General features: G+C 45.5%; 1 protein-coding gene across 1 annotated transcript in view; it reads left to right on the forward strand.

Annotated features, from left to right (window-relative positions):
• The window catches only part of frmd6 (FERM domain containing 6), a 30,263-nt gene extending 19,444 nt beyond the window's left edge, over window positions 1-10,819 (forward strand). The window contains exons 4-14 of the mRNA XM_036542742.1: window positions 660-739; window positions 891-967; window positions 1,096-1,282; window positions 2,577-2,732; window positions 3,183-3,248; window positions 3,422-3,490; window positions 6,594-6,768; window positions 7,302-7,610; window positions 8,071-8,202; window positions 8,398-8,489; window positions 8,676-10,819. Of these exons, the coding sequence (XP_036398635.1) occupies window positions 660-739; window positions 891-967; window positions 1,096-1,282; window positions 2,577-2,732; window positions 3,183-3,248; window positions 3,422-3,490; window positions 6,594-6,768; window positions 7,302-7,610; window positions 8,071-8,202; window positions 8,398-8,489; window positions 8,676-8,960 (1,628 nt within the window). The 3' untranslated portion in view covers window positions 8,961-10,819. The remainder of the gene's footprint in view (window positions 1-659; window positions 740-890; window positions 968-1,095; window positions 1,283-2,576; window positions 2,733-3,182; window positions 3,249-3,421; window positions 3,491-6,593; window positions 6,769-7,301; window positions 7,611-8,070; window positions 8,203-8,397; window positions 8,490-8,675) is intronic.
• The last annotated feature ends 6,924 nt before the right edge of the window (window positions 10,820-17,743 follow it).

Genomic DNA, 17,743 nt, shown 5'->3' on the forward strand with positions numbered 1-17,743 from the left:
TTTAAGACTTTCTGTCTTTAAAACTCACCACTCTTTTATTCTACAGCCTGATATATCACCGTACCTGCCCTTTGCTTTCTTGCTTATCAGTATTTGAGGTTTTAGAATCATTACAGTAATTTATCGTCTGATGATTTCTGATGTTTAAATGATTTGCCTGTGCTGTTCTGATTCTTCTCCTATAAAGTATTGATGCAGGGTCATGACTCCACCAAGCTACCCATTAAAACCTGTGGGCTTTTTCTGTAGGTGTTTGTTCATGTACCAAGGGGATTTCAAATTGTGAAACATTAGATGTGTCAGGAAAAAAAACTATTGAATCACCCTGAGATTTGAGTTTGCAATGGTTTTCCAGTCACTGAGCTTTATTGAAAAACAGAGCTGTTTGTTGAACAAGGAAATGCTTTGATGGCTATACCTCATAACCTGCCTTGCCAAAGGGAAAATTAAAACATAAAAAAATACTACCGCCGGGACTCGAGCAGTTAAATGAGAACCACAGGTAGCCTGTCTGAAATTGAGGCTTTGCGGCTGTGTTAAAAATAGTTTGCCTCACCTGGGATTTCTCTTTGGGTTTTGATTCAGTAAAGATCCGGGCCTTCCGTTCCCCATGAAGTGACTCAATGCATGGTGTTAACCTTCACTGCTTCTCTCCCCAGATAATGAACACATTTACATGGAGCTGAGCCAGAAGCTCTCTAAGTACTGCCCTAAAGAGTGGAAGAGAGAGGCAAGCAAAGTGAGTCATAAAGCCAGCTATTCCCGTTTTACATTCATAAATAGATACTAGTCAAAAAGTAGCCCATATGAAATTGTTTCTAAATTTATGCAGAATTGTTTTTAGATGTGTACAAAGACTGGCTCATAGAATTTTATTCTTTCTTCAACAGGGCATTGACCAGTTTGGACCCCCAATGATCATTCATTTCAGGGCTCAGTATTACGTTGAGAATGGAAGGTTAATAAGGTAAGCAAAATTGCAACTGGTTGATAATCCCAGTTAAAGCCAACCCGTACACATGTGCTCCAACCCTGAAAGGTCCACTTGTGAATATTGGCAGAAGGCGAATCATTTGGTGATGTTTTTTCTTGCAGTGACCGGTCGGCCAGGTACTATTACTACTGGCACCTGAGGAAGCAGGTACTGCTGTCCCAGTGTGTCCAGAGGGAAGAGGCCTACTTCCTTTTGGCAGCCTTCGCTCTGCAGGCAGACCTGGGAAACTTCAAGCGGAATAAGCACTTCGGGAAGTACTTTGAACCAGAGGCCTACTTCCCACCCTGGGTGAGTGCTGCTGCTTCCCAGCTGCATGATGGTGCAGGAAGCTGATAGGTCCATTCGTGGCTTGATGTTCACCTCAAACGCATTGCTGAGCCTCATGTCACCGGCATCTCTGAATGCTATAAATTTTTGGATTGTCAATTCTTAGTTTGTATTATGCACTGCTGCATTCAGCAGTATGAGATGGAATGCATTAAGCCATTGATTTAGCTTCAGATTTTCCTGGTTTCTCGTGTCTGCGCCTTGATGAAGTTGAGGGAAGAAGTGCCGACTGTATTAAGGAATCAATCACATTTGAGTCTCCGAAAGGAGTTATGATCCCCCTCAGGCCTAGGTGCTGTAGATTAAGACCATTTTGTATAATTAAATCAGAATTCCCCACATTTAAAAAGTCCCTGTTCAAGAGACCCCCTGCGCTTGCAAGCCTGGACTTTCCCTGGGCGTGAATGTAGGACTGCAACCTCTCAGATCTCCTCTCATTAATCACTCCAGCGGAGCACCTGGAGACGGTCTCTCATTAGGGCAGGCGGGGACTGTGGGAACTGGGACACTTGTGATTATTTTAGTCTCTGGAAGTGGCACGCGCGTTTCCTTTCGAGAACCACTCATGCAGGGGTTGCAGTTTCTCTCAGCTCTCGTGGCCTGGTGACCCCCCCCCCCCCCCCCCTCTGGCCCCACCCATCTGATTGCTCCCTTTTCCTGCGTTTAGCTCCCGTCACTCTTTGAAGCGCAAGCCAGGAAATGGTTGAGCAATCAGGAATCACGGTACATCCCTGTGCGTCACAGGGGACTTTTCCATGCTTGCTCAGTGTTATTCAGCAATCACCTTCCTCCTCCAGACCAGCCTCACACGACGGAGTTCAGTCAGCGAAACATCTGTCCCCTTCAGCAGGGTGCTTAATTAATCCCACCAACATCCTCACTTCAGTCTGACATAGAACAATGCGCTCTTGAAAAAAACAGGAGCAACCGGGCCAAATTCTCTCCCAGGGACTTTAAATGGCCTTCCTGCTGCTTTCTGCTTGGTGACCTGTATTTCTAACAAAATTGCAGAGAAGGCTGCACTTCCACTCCAGTGCTCACTCAACTGCTATGAGATTATTGCACATTCTTCAGTCGGTTAACACTCTTGGCCTGAGCGGTGTCTTGTGAGCTCCTCTCACACGTTTTCCTGAGCACAGCAGGTGTGAAAAGCAGACCGTGTGTGTGTGTGTGCCTGTGTGTTTTGTGTGTGCATATGTGTGCATGTGAGTAGATTGTCAGAGCTCTGAGTCCTTGGCCTGAATGTATCTCACAGGTCATTGCCAAGAGAGGGAGAGAGTACATCCTGAGGCACATCCCAAATATGCACAAGGACCAGTTCGCCCTCACAGCCTCTGAGGCCCATCTCAAGTACATCAAGGAGTCTGCGCAGCTGGATGATGTCACCGTGCACTATTACAGGCTCTACAAGGTGAGGGGTGGAGAACAGAGTCTACCCAAAAACTAACAGACATGAGGCCACCCATGGGGAACAGCATACATGGATATTTTTTTGGGTAGACCCAGATATCATCTTCCAAGCAGGCTCTTCACCTTGAAAATAGGTCCACCGAGTATCCAGGCTCATAAATATTCTGGACACAAATTATTTTTGAGGAAAAAAAGCTCTGGTTTTTACATGATCTGGGCGCCTCCTCCTGGCAGGTGGTGGAGTTAATTAAAGCAAGCTGACAAAAGCCAGCAATGTAGGTTCACGCTTCATTTAAGGCTCGACAGTGTCAGTGTTTGAGGAAGACTAATTTAGCCGCCCCGGATTCTGCAAGAGATAATTCATCTCCTGCCGGGTGGGCTGTCTGGGTCTGCCTGCTTCATCTGTTGCAGGGCTTTGTAGCTTGTGATGCTAACTCTCTTTCTTCTACAGGATAAAAAGGAAGTGGAGGCCTCTCTGACTCTGGGACTGACCCTGCGTGGAATCCAGATATTTCAGGTAGGGGGTGCTAGAACGTGGGCTCGTATTGATCTGCATTAACAAGTAAAAATTCTGCAGAGGTGATAATATGCATTTTATGTGTGAATTTGAGGGAATGCGTCACATTATGGGTGGCCATCATTGTCTTTGTGGTTGCACTGGGGAGTTAAACTGTAAAATTTGTTTTTCAGAATGTGGGAGCAGTGAGACAACTCCTGTATGATTTTCCCTGGACCAACGTAGGCAAACTGGTGTTTGTGGTGAGTTGGATCCTCCCATAATTTTCTCCGTTCTCCGGTCCTGATCCTCACAATACGAGACTGGAGGGTATTGGATGTTTTAAAGGGAGCAGCGCTGTTTTCCAGTCATTTAATGTGCCGTTTCTGAAGCAACCGAACGCTCTCCGAGTGTTTGTGAAAGTCCCTTTTGTGCAGAGTTATGGAAATTTTGACGTTCTTCTCCGCTGGCCCCTCTCGCCGGTCGTTCTCTGCAATTAATCAGGGCTGAAGGAAGCAGCCCCTCCACTGCCAGGAGCTCTCCACAGAGAAGGAACTGCAGCCAGCGCAGGGAGTGGCTCCTTGCTGACAATAATCACCAAATGCCTCTCTCATTCTGTTTTTCTGTGGAGAAATGGACAAATGCGCCCCTCTTTGTTGACCATTACTACCCTGCAGCTATCCACTGTCATAAATGGAAGCACTCTCTGTGCTTTTCTTGAGCAGAAAAGAGGGATTCCTTTCACTGGGTCACAGTCATTCACACAAGACATTCACACATCTTGTCCTTAAGCAAAATACTGTACGTTGAATTTGGTGAAGAAAAGGGTTACTGGAGAGATACACAACAGTGGAATTTCTCTAATTTGCTGGATTCCAGATTTTATCAGGCTGGCAAAAAGACAACAGTCAAATTTATATCTGGCCAAATTATGTAGAGCACTACATACGATCCTTTGGGAATGGGAGCAGCTGAGTTGTTTCGTAATGTGCTGTCACTGAATTGGCAGTCTAAATGCAGGCTTTTTACTCTGCAGCGCTTGTTTGTGTGCCCCATGGTCTCCGAGTGGTTAATTCATGCTATTTATAATGGCGGAGGGAAAGCGCTGGTTGCGGGTTTATTGGGTGAGTAGGGCCTCTGGGGGCTGTCCCACCCATTCCCTAAAGCGGAGCACCTCCACCCATGTGGATGTGAGGAGCCTCTGACGGAGCTCAGAGGGGGCAGGGGGGACTGAGGAGGCCGGTAAACAGCAGATGTTGTGATTGGGCGTGAGCGGGAGCTCGTTAGCGAGGCAGGCTGAGGTAAACTCTTCCAGCGGGTCCAGCTGTCTAGCAGCGGCGCGGGCCCGCTTTCAGGAAGGATGACTAAGGTTCAGCCGCGGTCAGGGCACTGGGTGTGGTCTCTCCGCGAGCGCGGCCTCGTCCTTATGAGACCGGCATCCCGTGGCTGGACACGCTATGTGGGTGGGCAGGACGCTGAGGCTGATTATGGCTTTATTGTGGTGTGTGGGTGTTGGCACTGAAGCACATCCAGGTCCCCCTGCCCTCTGCAAGGTGGGGAAAAAACAGGGTGGAAGACATTCCGGAAGAAACGATGCTTCCCAATGAGTAATACATGTTACAGCAAAGACCCAGTACATTTCGGGTAAGGATGTATTTTTGGAGAGGACAGTAGTCTGTAGAACAGTAATTAGACATGGCTGAGTTCCTCTGCGTGGTCTTTGTGTGGTCATAAGCTGGGCAAATCCAGTGGGCCCGTTTTCCCTCAGGCAGCAATGTGGTGTAACAGTCAAATCATAGGGCATTGCTGCTGCAGGAAGACACTCAACCTGCTTTGCATTTCACCCCCCGCTCTATAAATGGATATGTGTAAATATGTAAGATTTGTAGGTTGCCCTGGATAAGTGTGTCAGCAAAGATAGGACTTTATCCTGAATCGGACTCATTGATAGCTCTTGTTCTTTCTCTCCTGCCTCTTTCCCTGGGAGTTCAGCACTTGCAGCGTTAAAAATCCACCACTGCCAGGTTTCAGCATTACCGCACTTCCACTTAGCATTAACTGGATTTAGTAGCTGAGGTTTTACATTTTAATGAGATGTATTATCTATTTTGCATTGATGCATGTGTGCTCCTCTAGAAAACAGGTGCTAGTAGACAGCAGTGCAGAGTAGCAATAAATGCTCTGTATTCAGGATAGCATTGGGTATTATAGCACTGTGTGATGGATTGACACATGTTCAGATGTAGTCTGACGTTTTCTATGTGCACTGTTATTCAGTTGTATGTTGTTGTCACTTTATTTTATGTACTTGTGCGCCTATACTTTGCAAATCGCTGTGGGTAAGAGTGTCAAATGACTCTGTTAACTAAACGGGCTCTGGGTGGGCATTTAGTCTGACTTGTGGTCTGTTACAATACAGATCAGAATTTTTCTAAGATTAAAGAAGATTAAAAATTAGGAGGCATACTGTGTATGTCTTCCAGGCTAAAAACACGGTAAGATTGCTAAGAAGATTTTGTAATTTTACTGACGGGTGGTGGAACAGGACTGTAAGGGTTAAGGTTTGACTTGATTTGGTCGACCTCCAAAATCCTGACAACATCGCTGTGTCTGGAGAAAGCGCAAATAAAATGAAAATTAGATTCTGCGGGCAAAATGTGCAACCGAGTGCATTTATGCAAGGTATTTTTTTATTTTATTTATTTATTTCAAACTGCATATCCTTGCAGAATGTTTTATTGAACTTTAAAATGCCAGTGCTGGCTAAACCTGCTATTGTGCCTTTGAACTTTACAAGTTTTCTCTCCCAATGTTATGTCACTATTTAGTTCCTGTAACAGAACCAGAACTTAAGATACCCTTAAATTCTTATTTCAACCCCAAGTGTGACTTTGTTTTTGTTCTTCTCAGAAAGTATGAAAACTATAAGATGTTTGCCTTGCGTTTTATTTGTTCTCTCCTGTGATCCACTGTCATCAAACAAGGAACTTGTTTGCTCTGTTCTCATAATGTCAGAAAACATTATGTTGCAGCATTCTCACTGTAAGAGGTATAGACAGAGAGACAGCACTAGAATGTGAACAGTGGTGCCAATAATATAACATAGCTTGTTCCCTGTACATCATCACTGGCCTAAACATAATCCGTATCTAATATATAGATCTATATATAATTCATATATAATGATTCATATGCAGAAAACTCTACACAAGCCTTGAAAATGAACATGTTCAGTATTAACAGATGGCTGACACAAAGGCAAACCCAGTTCAGAAATGCATTCCTGTGGGCTTGCATTAATTTTGACTTGCTTCTTTCACACTGTTTGACCCCCCCCTTCTCCTCCTCCTCCTTTCACTCTCACAGGGGAAGAAGTTTGAGATCCTCCCGGATGGCCTCCCCTCGGCCCGGAAGCTCATCTACTACACCGGCTGCCCCATGAGGTCCCGGCATCTGCTGCAGCTGCTCAGCAACAGCCACCGCCTCTACATGAACCTGCAGCCCCTGCTCAAGCAGGTCCGCCGGCTGGAGGAGAACGAAGGTATCCGCCCCCGCCACTCTGCGCATCTCTGTGCCTCTGGTCTGTCTCTATGCTGGACTTCTGACTGCCTTTTTCTGTCCGTGCAATTGAACAGCCAGCGTTGAAATGTGCACATGTAACATTTGCATTACATTTAGTCATTCATTTGGCAGACAGTTTTATCCAAAGCAGCTTACAAGTGAGGCAGAGTACAACATAAGCGAAAGCCATACAAGGAGTCACAGTATTAGAAGTGCTGCATGACCAGGTTTCAATAGTCAGCCAGACAAGATACAGGAAAGCTGGTAGAGACTCAAGTGCATTAAACCATTACATTTTTAAGGAGAACATAGAATTCCTTTAGGTGGTAGTTTTTCCGGTGATCAAGTGAGTATGGAAAAGCTGTGTCATTAGATATTTCTTAAAAATAGTGAGGGGTTTGGCAGAACAGATGAAGTGTGGAAGGTCATTCTGCCATTGGGGGACAGTGGCAGAGAAAGTTATGGCTAGCGATAACAGCGTCTCACCCTTGTGTGCGACCCTTTCCCCCACAGAGAAGAAGCAGTACCGCGAGTCCTACATCAGCGACGCCCTGGAGCTGGACATGGACCACCTGGATAAGCGGTCCCGGGCGAGCGGCAGCAGCGTGGGGAGCGTGTCCCGCCATAAGCGGCTGTCGCGCCACTCCACGGCCAGCCACGGCAGCTCGCAGACATCCGGCATTGAGGCGGACAGCTTCCGCACCACGGGCCAGGCCCCCCACCGGCCCCTGCGCACCTGCAGCAGCTCCACCACCAGCCACGGCAGCTCGCACACCTCCGGGGTCGAGAGCGGGGGCAAGGAGCGCGTCCTGGATGACGATGGTGAGCGGCACTGTTGCGTGGACACACCCGACTCTCGCTCAGCCAGCCCATGACACGCCTCTCCTATGTGCCTTTCTGAACATTAACTGTATATTACATTACACTACTTTCTATTGCATTACATTACATTACATTCATTTAGCAGATGCTTTTATCCAGAGCGACTTCCAGCACAATGGAACATAAGTATCCATTCAAGTTGAATGAGCAACAGTGTGAGACCAGGTTAACACTCCCAGACCAGTGAGTGTGAGCACAACACTATTCAAGCCCTACCCACTGCACATGCTCTCTTGGAGGCAGTGGGTTCTTCTGGAAATCGGCTGATGATAACAGAAAATACGCTATAAAAAACAATGTCTCCTCACATACACCATGAAATAGCATCCTAGTGAACCTAACTGCATCTTTTCGCGTATTTTTCTGATGGCTGTTAATGTCCTGTGCGCTCCTCCCACAGAGATAGAGATGCTGGTCGATGACCCTAAGGATTACGAGGAGCTGCATGAGCTTGCGCTGGAGCTCAGCCAAGACCTGTGCATTCACATCACCGAGGACATGCTGACGTCCGGGCAGACCAACGGCTACTCAGGTGAGGGTCAGCCTCGTTCTGCAGTGAAGAGGCGTCCATCTCTGAGCAATACTCAGACTGCTTAGGAAGGTGGGGCAGCATAGGTTTTCCCTGATAATCTTGCCTGGGGGTCATATCAGGGTACTGACTGGTTTGGATAACTAGGTGCTGATTGGTTGACATTAATCTCTAACAGTGATCCTCTCTCTGCTGTAGGGCTGATTGTGAAGGACATTAGCTCTTCGACTTCCAGCTCCTCGGAAACCGTGGTCAAGATGCATGGCCAAAGTATCGAGTCCCTCCCTCAGGTGAGCTTTACACAGGACGTCACTAGTGTGTCAGACCTCTTTACTGACAAATATCCAGTTTCCAGCTCTGTCATTTCCTCTGTTTTGTCCTGATAAGTATCCGTTAATTTCTGATACTGTGGTGTGAAATGCTTAGTGGGAGTATTCTCCTTGCTAATTGGTTGTCCCGAATTGTTGCCTTGTCAGCCGACGGTGTGCAGGAAGCCGCAGACCTCCACGGACCGCCACAGCCAGTCCCTGGACGACGTGCGGCTGTACCACAAGGGCTGCCTGCAGTGGGCGGAGCTGTGCCAGGACACGGCGCAGAGCTACACGTTCGGCTGCGGCCGCGAGCTGAGCGACGCCGGCTGCCACGGCCTCGCCGACCAGTGCGCCGGCATCCGCGACAACTCCGCCTTCCCAATCAAGAGGACCAGCAAGTACTTCTCCCTGGACCTCACCAGCGACGAGGTCCCGGAGTTCGTGGTGTGACAGCGGCGGCGGGATCGGACACACACGGACAGGCCTCGGTGTTTATTGCGTTGAGGGATGGGGGAGAGGCCAGAGAGAGCTGGGCTCTGGGATGCCTTCCAGTGGCATGCTGGGAAGACCAGCTGACAGCATGCGTAGAGAAACTAGTGGCACTCGAAATAGGACGTGGTTATCCCTTATTGTGTGTGTCAGCCTTGAGTCCGAGACAGATTTGTAGCAAATAGAAGAGGGGAAAAAAAAACATTGAGGATTTTCTCCAGACGGGATTTTAAAAATGAATGGATCGCACAGATGAATTACGCAGATGTACTGAAAACATCCACCCACACCTCTTGCAATTTGACTTGTTCCACATGGGCGCTGTCTTGTGTCTGACTCCGTTGCCATGTGGAAGTGGAATTTAAAAGGGAAATAAGGGATGGATGCAGAATCTGATTTCATTAATATTCTTTTTTTTTTATTGAAACATTTGACTGAATTCCCAAGGAAAAGTATACGCCTCTCTCTCACAGGACTGTATGCAAACCCTGGCACTTCTGAGGGAGTGTCTTTTCATATTGAGGTTTGCGGCATGGTGGTGATGCCAGAGAGCTGAGGACACCGTCACATCCTGATAGGGCCCGGCTCTCATCCTGCGGAGTCTCTGAGGAAGCCATGGCAACCTTGACCTCCTGTTTGGGTACTGAGGTTGTGATCGTGCTGCAAGCTGAGAGCCCCCTCCTCTGCTGTGCAATTCAGCTGCAAGCCTGCATGTTTGTTTCTATAGGTTGCCTTTATCCCCGGCGAAGTAGTCCATTCTTACATTTTATCCGCTTACAGTAACGACAGACACACTCCTCAGCTGAGACATGAAGCCATTGAAGGTCCCCCCGATCCCAGGCGACCTCAGAGAACGGAGGAGCCTTCCCTTTTGCGAGGGCATTGCGTCAGCTCCGAACCAAAGATAGGCCTCGCTGGAGCTACGCGAGCGATCATCTCGGCATGGATACGAGAGTGCCAGTGACTTGCAGGCATGTTCAGCGCTCGTTACGTAACCTCAGAGACGGTACAGTTTATGCAAGAGGGAACTCATGAAACCCATGGAATGCCGCAGTTCATGCCGGTCTCAACTGCAATGCCACGGCGTCCTGCGGCCTGCGCTGACAGGCCATGGAGAAGAGCTTTCTTGTTTGAAATCTGATGAGGAGCGCTGGAAAGAACTGATATTCTCTCACCCCTTGTGTCTTCCCTCTCTCCATGTAATCTCCATGTCTGACCCTGTACTTTTCGCCATGTGCGTCGTGCCACTGTTTTCTACACAGAACAGTCTCCTGCAGAAAACTGCCATAAAGCCCTCTGTGCCTTTCCAGCTCTATGCAGGTCCAAAAATCTTAAAATTTGCCTCGACAATCACAGGGCAGACAGTGTAAATCTCACCAAGGGATGTGGAAATTGTTCATATTATAAGCTGTTCTATGCTTTCATTTTTTTGTTAGTAGTAGTGGTAACCATATTTAATTTTATACATTCACTGTTTCACTTTGTATGCCCGACAAAAGCAATTCCAGAAACCAAGGAGCTAAGAGATTGAACTTAAAATGAGGTCATCGCTTTCTTGATGCTAGAAGGGTCACGCAAAGGATCTAGATCTATTGCTCTTTTATGTCAACAAAATGTGACCCAACAGAATGATTGGTGTTTCTAACCCTCTACAACATATCTCTCCAGTGGGTTTTCCCAAGTCTCTCTTGGTCCCTAGGCGGTATGTGTTTGCACACGCATCTCCATATTTTGTCGGTTGCTAATGACGGAGCCTGGAATCTATGATCAAAATATAACAACCCCTATAAGACTGATGCAATGCTTATAAATGGTTCAGTCTGCTTACTCTGACTGTTAGTTGCTCTCTACAGTTCATAAAACTTTTGAGTTTTTTGTTGTTGTTATTATTATTATTACAACTGGAACTTGGAACTTATTTCTACAGATTTTCTCTTCTTTTTAATTAATATAACTTTGAACAGTTGTATTTTTATATGGAACATTTTAGAAAAGAAATCAGTTATATATGATGGAAATATATTCTTTTGTGTGCAGTTCATGTTTGTCAGTATTATGAATGATGTAGGTGACAGTATTAAGACTTGTGATGTCAGATTCACTTATGACTCCGGTCTGGGTGTTTTCAGTACTTTCTCCTCTGGCATACATCCCTTCAACCAATTGATTCGTGATTGATTCATTGATTTGTGATTTCTTTTGATTCAAATCACCAGGGCTAGCACCCTAGAGTACTCATTGATACATGGTACTGCTGTTGATATCTAGAACACACCCATCTGAGAATGGCTACAGTACTTTTTAGCAGAGGAAGAGGTTTCACCTGTTTTCAGTGTACATGTTCACTGTACAACCTCAATGAAATGAGCACAGTGACACCCCTCCCCACACACACACACCAAAATTTGAGATTCAGGGGGAGTACGGACTTGCATCAAGCCTCTGCAACATGCCACCTACGGCTTAAAAGTGAACGTCACTCCTGTTACCAAGTACCCATAAAACGACATTATGACTTGCAATTATTTTTTCAGACTTCAGGCATTAGGAGGGGATTATCATCATGGGGAGATTAAAATGAAATCAGTTTTGGTAATAGGTTCCACGCTCAGTTTCTGTGCTTGTAAACCCAGTTCATTACAGGCAATAGTGATGCCAGTTTCTCACGTATAATCTTGCAATCCAATCCTGTCTATGAATCTGAATCATGTCTCTATAATACTGGAATTGAACGGAGAACAAAAAAAAATTCGGGTTTCAGTCAAGTTTCAGTGTTGTAGCTAGTGAAGAGCAGTGGGAATGAAGTAGATCTGTAAACCTGGGGATCCACGGAGGCTGTCCTAGGAGGAGAGGAGAAAGGCGGGAAAGCAGTCCGATACGGTGGCGATGATAGAGACAGCCGCCATTTTGAGAAATATCTTCCAGGGAACTGGGCCTCTTGGTCAATGAGCACAGAACTAGGAAGAGATGAATGAGGTACTGTATATATTCTAATCAGAAAGGCCTTTTGCTTCAGTGTGTTTTCAAAATTATTTCCACCGTTACAGGGGTATGGAAAAAGGTCAAGTTGTTCACACTTTGATGTGAGCAGGTCTTTGCCAGTCTTGGGTTATTTGTATGTTCTTATAATGTTATACCAGTTGCTGCATTGCCATAAATGACTACAGTCTCCATTTTTCCATTGCATATTATTTGTTTCTTTCCTTTGGTGACCTATTTACATTGTCATACTTTAATAAGTGAGCATCTGTATACCTGCACAAAGTACCAGTAATCCTTTCTGTGAAAGGATCTCCTGTCAGTCTGCAGGAATGGTGAAAGTCTAATTTTGTGAGCACCCTGTAGTGAAATACTTTTGTAAAAATGAAGTCCAGTGTGTGCCTTTCAGGTACCTATGTTTTGAGCAATAGACAATAAAAAGGTACATTCATTTGCCTAAGTGAAGTGGTGGAGTGACTTATTTTGTATATAAACATTGTCAATAAAATAGCATTCTTTTGTGTTCTGGCCATGTTTTAACTTAAAATGCATGATTAATTACATGATTTTAATTATGCGCCTTAAACTATGAACAAACATGAACAGTCAACCCTGGAAAAATTCTATAGCAAAAGACAGGATGTTTGCAGGATGTGGAAAGGCTCACAGCCTGTCCACAGGAGTCTCTAAGGGGTCTGTTCTTGGTCCCCTGCTCTTTTCCCTTTATTCCAAATTTCTGCAACCAGTCATTTCCATCCATGGCTTCTAATATTCCCATATAGACAACACACAGCCTTTTCTTTTTCACACACTTATAATTGCAGTGCCTCAGGCATTATGGCATGTCTCTATATGTATCAAATTGAATGATTAACAAACATCGCAAGCTCATTCACTCCAAAACCAAGCTACTTTACTTATCAGCTAAGTCCTCACCACTGAAGGACCTTTCCTTTTCTCTTGACAGCACGATTACATCAGCACCTCAGGCTGCCAAGAACCAGGGTGTGGTGCTGGATAATAACCCGACCTTCAAAAACAGTATAGCATCAGAAACATGGAACTGCAGATGCTGGCTACATAACATTTGTAGAATCTGTCAGTTTCTTACCCCCAGGTCAGTGCAACTCTTAGTCCAGGTTTTCATGTTCGCTAGACTGGACTACAGCAATTGTCTTCTTACTGGCCTCCCTGCAAATGCCATCAGGCCACTCCAGAATGCAGCAGTCTGGTTGATCTGCAACCAACCAAATTACTGTCAAGTCAGGCATCTCTACATTTGCCTGTTCTGGCTACCTGTTAGCACTTGAATAAAGTTCAAAAACCTGACTCGAACTGAACCCTCACACATACATTGCATCATCCTCCTTCCAGATTGCTCCGTTCCTCTACCTCCGGCTGCCTGGTCCTCCCTTCTTGACAGTTTTCTTATCTCAGTAACATCCTGTCTGTACTCTGTCCCTAAAATGGCAGAATGATCTCCCCTCATTAGTCGGGACAGTCTGCCACTGCCTGAAAACCACCTATTCAGACTGCATCTTGGCGTCCCCAGATTCTGGCCCCTCTCCCTCCTAGCACTGTGTTGAAGGCTTTTGTGCAAGTTTAAGCATTACAGGTAAAAGCCTGTTGGGAGTAAAAGCCCTTGCTGCAGAAAAGTCTGGTGATTAGAACTTTGAGGCAATAGAAAGTTGCACTGATTCAAGATTAGTTGTTGAAAATGGAGACATTAGTATACGGTTGTACACCTTGACAGCGCTTATTGGGGCAATGATTCAAAGAATGGTGCAATTCAGTACCTAAACAGCTACATGCCCTATTGAATGTAATGTTTTTGCAAGTAGCTCTTGATATGAGCGTCTGCTAAAGGAGTAAACATAAATGTAAACATCATCATAGAACGACACTGACACCTGGTGACAACATAGGAGATGTGTAGTTGTGGCCAAAAAAGGAAACTATGCCCTCTGCTGGAAATGAATGTAACATGCGGGACACTGTCTCTAGCGAGGCTTTTATTTTGAGCCAGCGCAATCTGTCATGTGATCTCAACTTGGTATGCCAACTTCTTACTCTGCCAATAAAAAAAATTAAATAAATAAGAAATCAATTTCCAGGAATGTGTTTTCAATTCCTCGGTCTTTATTGCTTCTTGTAAACAGCCCACAAAAGCTTTAACCACCACATCACACAGCGAGCACTTCGAGCCTGTGGGCTGAGTCACCGAGGGGTTTGCGTGGAACGGCCAGCCCATTCCTCATAGTTCTGCATGACGCACCAATCTGGAGGCGCGGAGCTACCATGAGCTGCTCTGGGAGAGACACTGCAGCCGCTCCTGCCACATCACCAGTACAGCTACAGGAATTTAGCTGTGTGTCCTGTCCTCTTATGTCCAGGACTGGCTGCAGTAAGATTGACTTATTAACTTATAGCTTATATAGCTAAATTCCCGTTTATACATTTCCTGTGAGCAATGTCCCCTTCTCTTTTAATACTAGTTCTAAATAGTTGAGTGTTTCATAAAATGTCCTTGCCCGTGGTGTGATTGTGTCCAACCGTTGAAAGTCATTGCATTTGTGTGCAACAGCAATCTAACACCAAAGCTCAAAGTGTGCATCTGATATCCGCAGAGGGAGAAAAAGAGGGGGTTTGAGGTGTGACGCAGCTGAGTGTGTTTGTGAATATAGAAAGTATGGGATGATTAACAAGGAGCCACTTCAGGCTTAGTACAATGAACCACAGACATCCTGTGTGTGGGAGGATGAGCGCAATTGTGACCTCTAACCTTCCTCTGCGTAGCAACAACAACCTCTTCCTTTTATGATTATAATTGTTTCTGCTGTTTTCATTGCGATATAACAGGCCATGTTTTTCTGATATAATGTTATTATTCACCATAACGTGAAAAGGCCAGAAAAATATATGCTTCACAGATCCAACTTTAGATACCATTTTGCCCCAACCGTGTGCCTCACAAAAAGTCCACGGTATCACAGTAATTGGAAACGGGAACCATTGTCTTTAGCAGTGAGATCAGAACCTGTCTCATTATGCATAACTGATTCCCTTTGCACCTGTGCAAATAGCAACTATGCAAGGTAAATAAGGATGTTTAGACATTACAGAGGCTGACCCCTAGGTGTCAGTGTTTGATCTGCGTCCGGCAGTTCCACGTCAGTGTTCTAGAACAGTGCTGAGAGTGGAGAGGCCTATTGAATGGGAGTCTGTGTGGGGTGATGTCAGCTCAGTGGTACGGAGCGCTGTCTCGTGGCCAGATACTGCTTGCCCAGTGCATTCCCAGCATCTCTGCCACTTCCCTTTCCGGCTCTTCTCACATTCCCAGTTCAGAGTGGCACAGAGGTGTGACATACCTGTCACATTCCACCCAGCGAGTGTCCGCTGTCACAACCTGAAGAGGTGCTCAAGCATTGTTGTCAAGCATCTGAGGCTACTATAAGAAGTCTGAATAATATAATAATTGTATAATTACCATAATTAAGCTCAGTTTCAATAACTAAACTAGCATTAAATGTCCACTGTTCGTTAGAGAGATACATTAAAGATAAACATAATTGTGTAAAAGTACACGCATTACAGTTATATCTAGAGTTAGTTTACACATGCTAACTGGTTTCATTAGCAGGAATTTAAGGAAGTCCATAAATGCACTTTCAAAATATGTTCCTAAGCTGTTCTCCAGTTCAACAGTTCAAACAGTTGATTTTATTATCTGAGTAAAACAATCGTAATTGAAGTTAACCAGCGTTTGCACTCCTCCTATAAGAGAGGGCCTATTAAAAGACACACACACACACACACACACACACAGAGTCATGCACAAACACACTCCTCCCTCCTCTGATGATGTCTAAAACAGACACTTCACCAAAGAGACACTTGTAATGGCTTCAGCGTCTTCACGCAGGGAAATGGGTACAGATCGTTCTGCTCCTCCCAGTCCACACCAGTCATGTGAGGGAAACACGGAGCTTTACTGCCGCCTCCGCCTCTCTGGCAAATCTAAGCCATCCACACACAACCTGCCTCGTTTCTACTAGATTACAACATGACCCTTGTGCAGATAGGGAACCTTGTATTCTTTGCTGTTGTAGTGGCAGTTTTCTCTGTAATATCATCTATCTAATTCAATAAGGGCTACACAGACGTACACACAAGTGGTACCTTTGGAAAAGAGCAATGTAAATGAATAAAAGATACAGAGTCAGTCATACGGAACCAAAGAAAAAATGGTATTTTTCTCCAGTCCCTGACATAAACACACACTCTCGCTCTCTCCCTCTCTCTCTCTCTCTCTCTCTCTCTCTCTCTCTACCCCCTCCCCTCCTTTTTCCTTCCAGCTATGCTGTTGTACAGGAAATCAGTCATCCACCATCACTGTCACCATGGCAACACAAAAGGGAAATCCATTTTATCACAGTGCTCTCTCTCTTTCTCTCTCTCTCGCTCTCTCTCGCTCTCTCTCTCTCTCTCTCTCTCTCTTGCTCTCTCTCTGTCTTTCTTTCCCTTTCCCTCCCCCCTCTCTTTCTGCCTTCTCTGGAAATATGGACAGTAAATAAGATCTGGGGGGCTGGTAGAGTTGAGACATTCACCTATATCCAGTTAAACATGCAGGGATTTCAGAACCAAAGAATACTTCTTTGCTTTACTCCTCTGTTGCTAAGTAATTCAATCTTGTGCAACAACATATGGGAAACCAGATTACAACAAAAAAATCCGCACTTAAACATTTTATCATTTAAAAAAATGGCACATCCTCATTTTTAAGGTGAAAGACTGGAGACTGAGAGGCCATGTGCTGATGTCCATTGGCTATTGGCTTTATCTTCATTCCATTGGAAAGAGAGAAAGAAAACACGTTGCCGGGGATCTGATTCTGTCTGACGTATCACCATATGCTGGAGGAGGCAGGGTGTCCCTCTGCAACACCACACGCGCATTCACAAGAGGTCCATGTCCAAGACAAAGGGAGCTGGCCATCTAATTTAGAGGCTCAATTTAATCAGAAGAGGCCTCTGACTGAGCTGTCGGGGTGGATCAGCGGGTGTCCTCTCCTCCGCCTGCTTATTTGAGAAATGGCTTCAGGGCCCAGTCTACCATGACAGCCCCGCCAGCACCGGCTCACAAAATCCTCTCCCAAAAGGGACTCCCACACTCCCTGCGATCTGTATTTTCTTGAAGGAGGAACACACCCATGTTGGGATTGCTTTTTGAAACAGATGACGTTTCAGTCCAGCGGATTTCAGCAGAGATGCTACTGCGCCATTTTGAGCGTTAGTGTAAATTAATAAGATGTCCTCAAAGATAGCATGCTTTATATATCTTCTGTGATTCTGAGACCTCTTTCATTTCACCCCATTTCTTTGTACCTCTTTATCATCTCTGTGCATAGAGCACAGAAAGTTTTCAGTGACACTCCAAAAAATGACCAAAATTCATATCTTTCATCAGCTTAAGGACAGTTGGAATTTTGCCCTTCCTTGAAGTAAAAAATTGCTTCTCTAGAAAAAAAAAAGATTTTTTAAAGGACTTAAAAATCTTTTCTCAGTGCTGTTGGGGATTGGGTGAGAGGAAGAGGGCTGTCCGGGGGCTGTGGTGACCCTGGGGTAACCCCAGCACCACTGGGGCCTGATGAACAGGCCCTCTCACAAAGCTGCTGGAGGAACCAGATGGCTGCAGATCAAGATTGGAAATGCACCCCCCCCCCCCAAGGGACATGCAATAGAAAAGAACTTCACCTGGGGTTTCAT

This window comes from Megalops cyprinoides, chromosome 12 (genome assembly GCF_013368585.1).
Source record: "Megalops cyprinoides isolate fMegCyp1 chromosome 12, fMegCyp1.pri, whole genome shotgun sequence".
In the NCBI taxonomy this organism is placed as follows: domain Eukaryota; kingdom Metazoa; phylum Chordata; class Actinopteri; order Elopiformes; family Megalopidae; genus Megalops; species Megalops cyprinoides.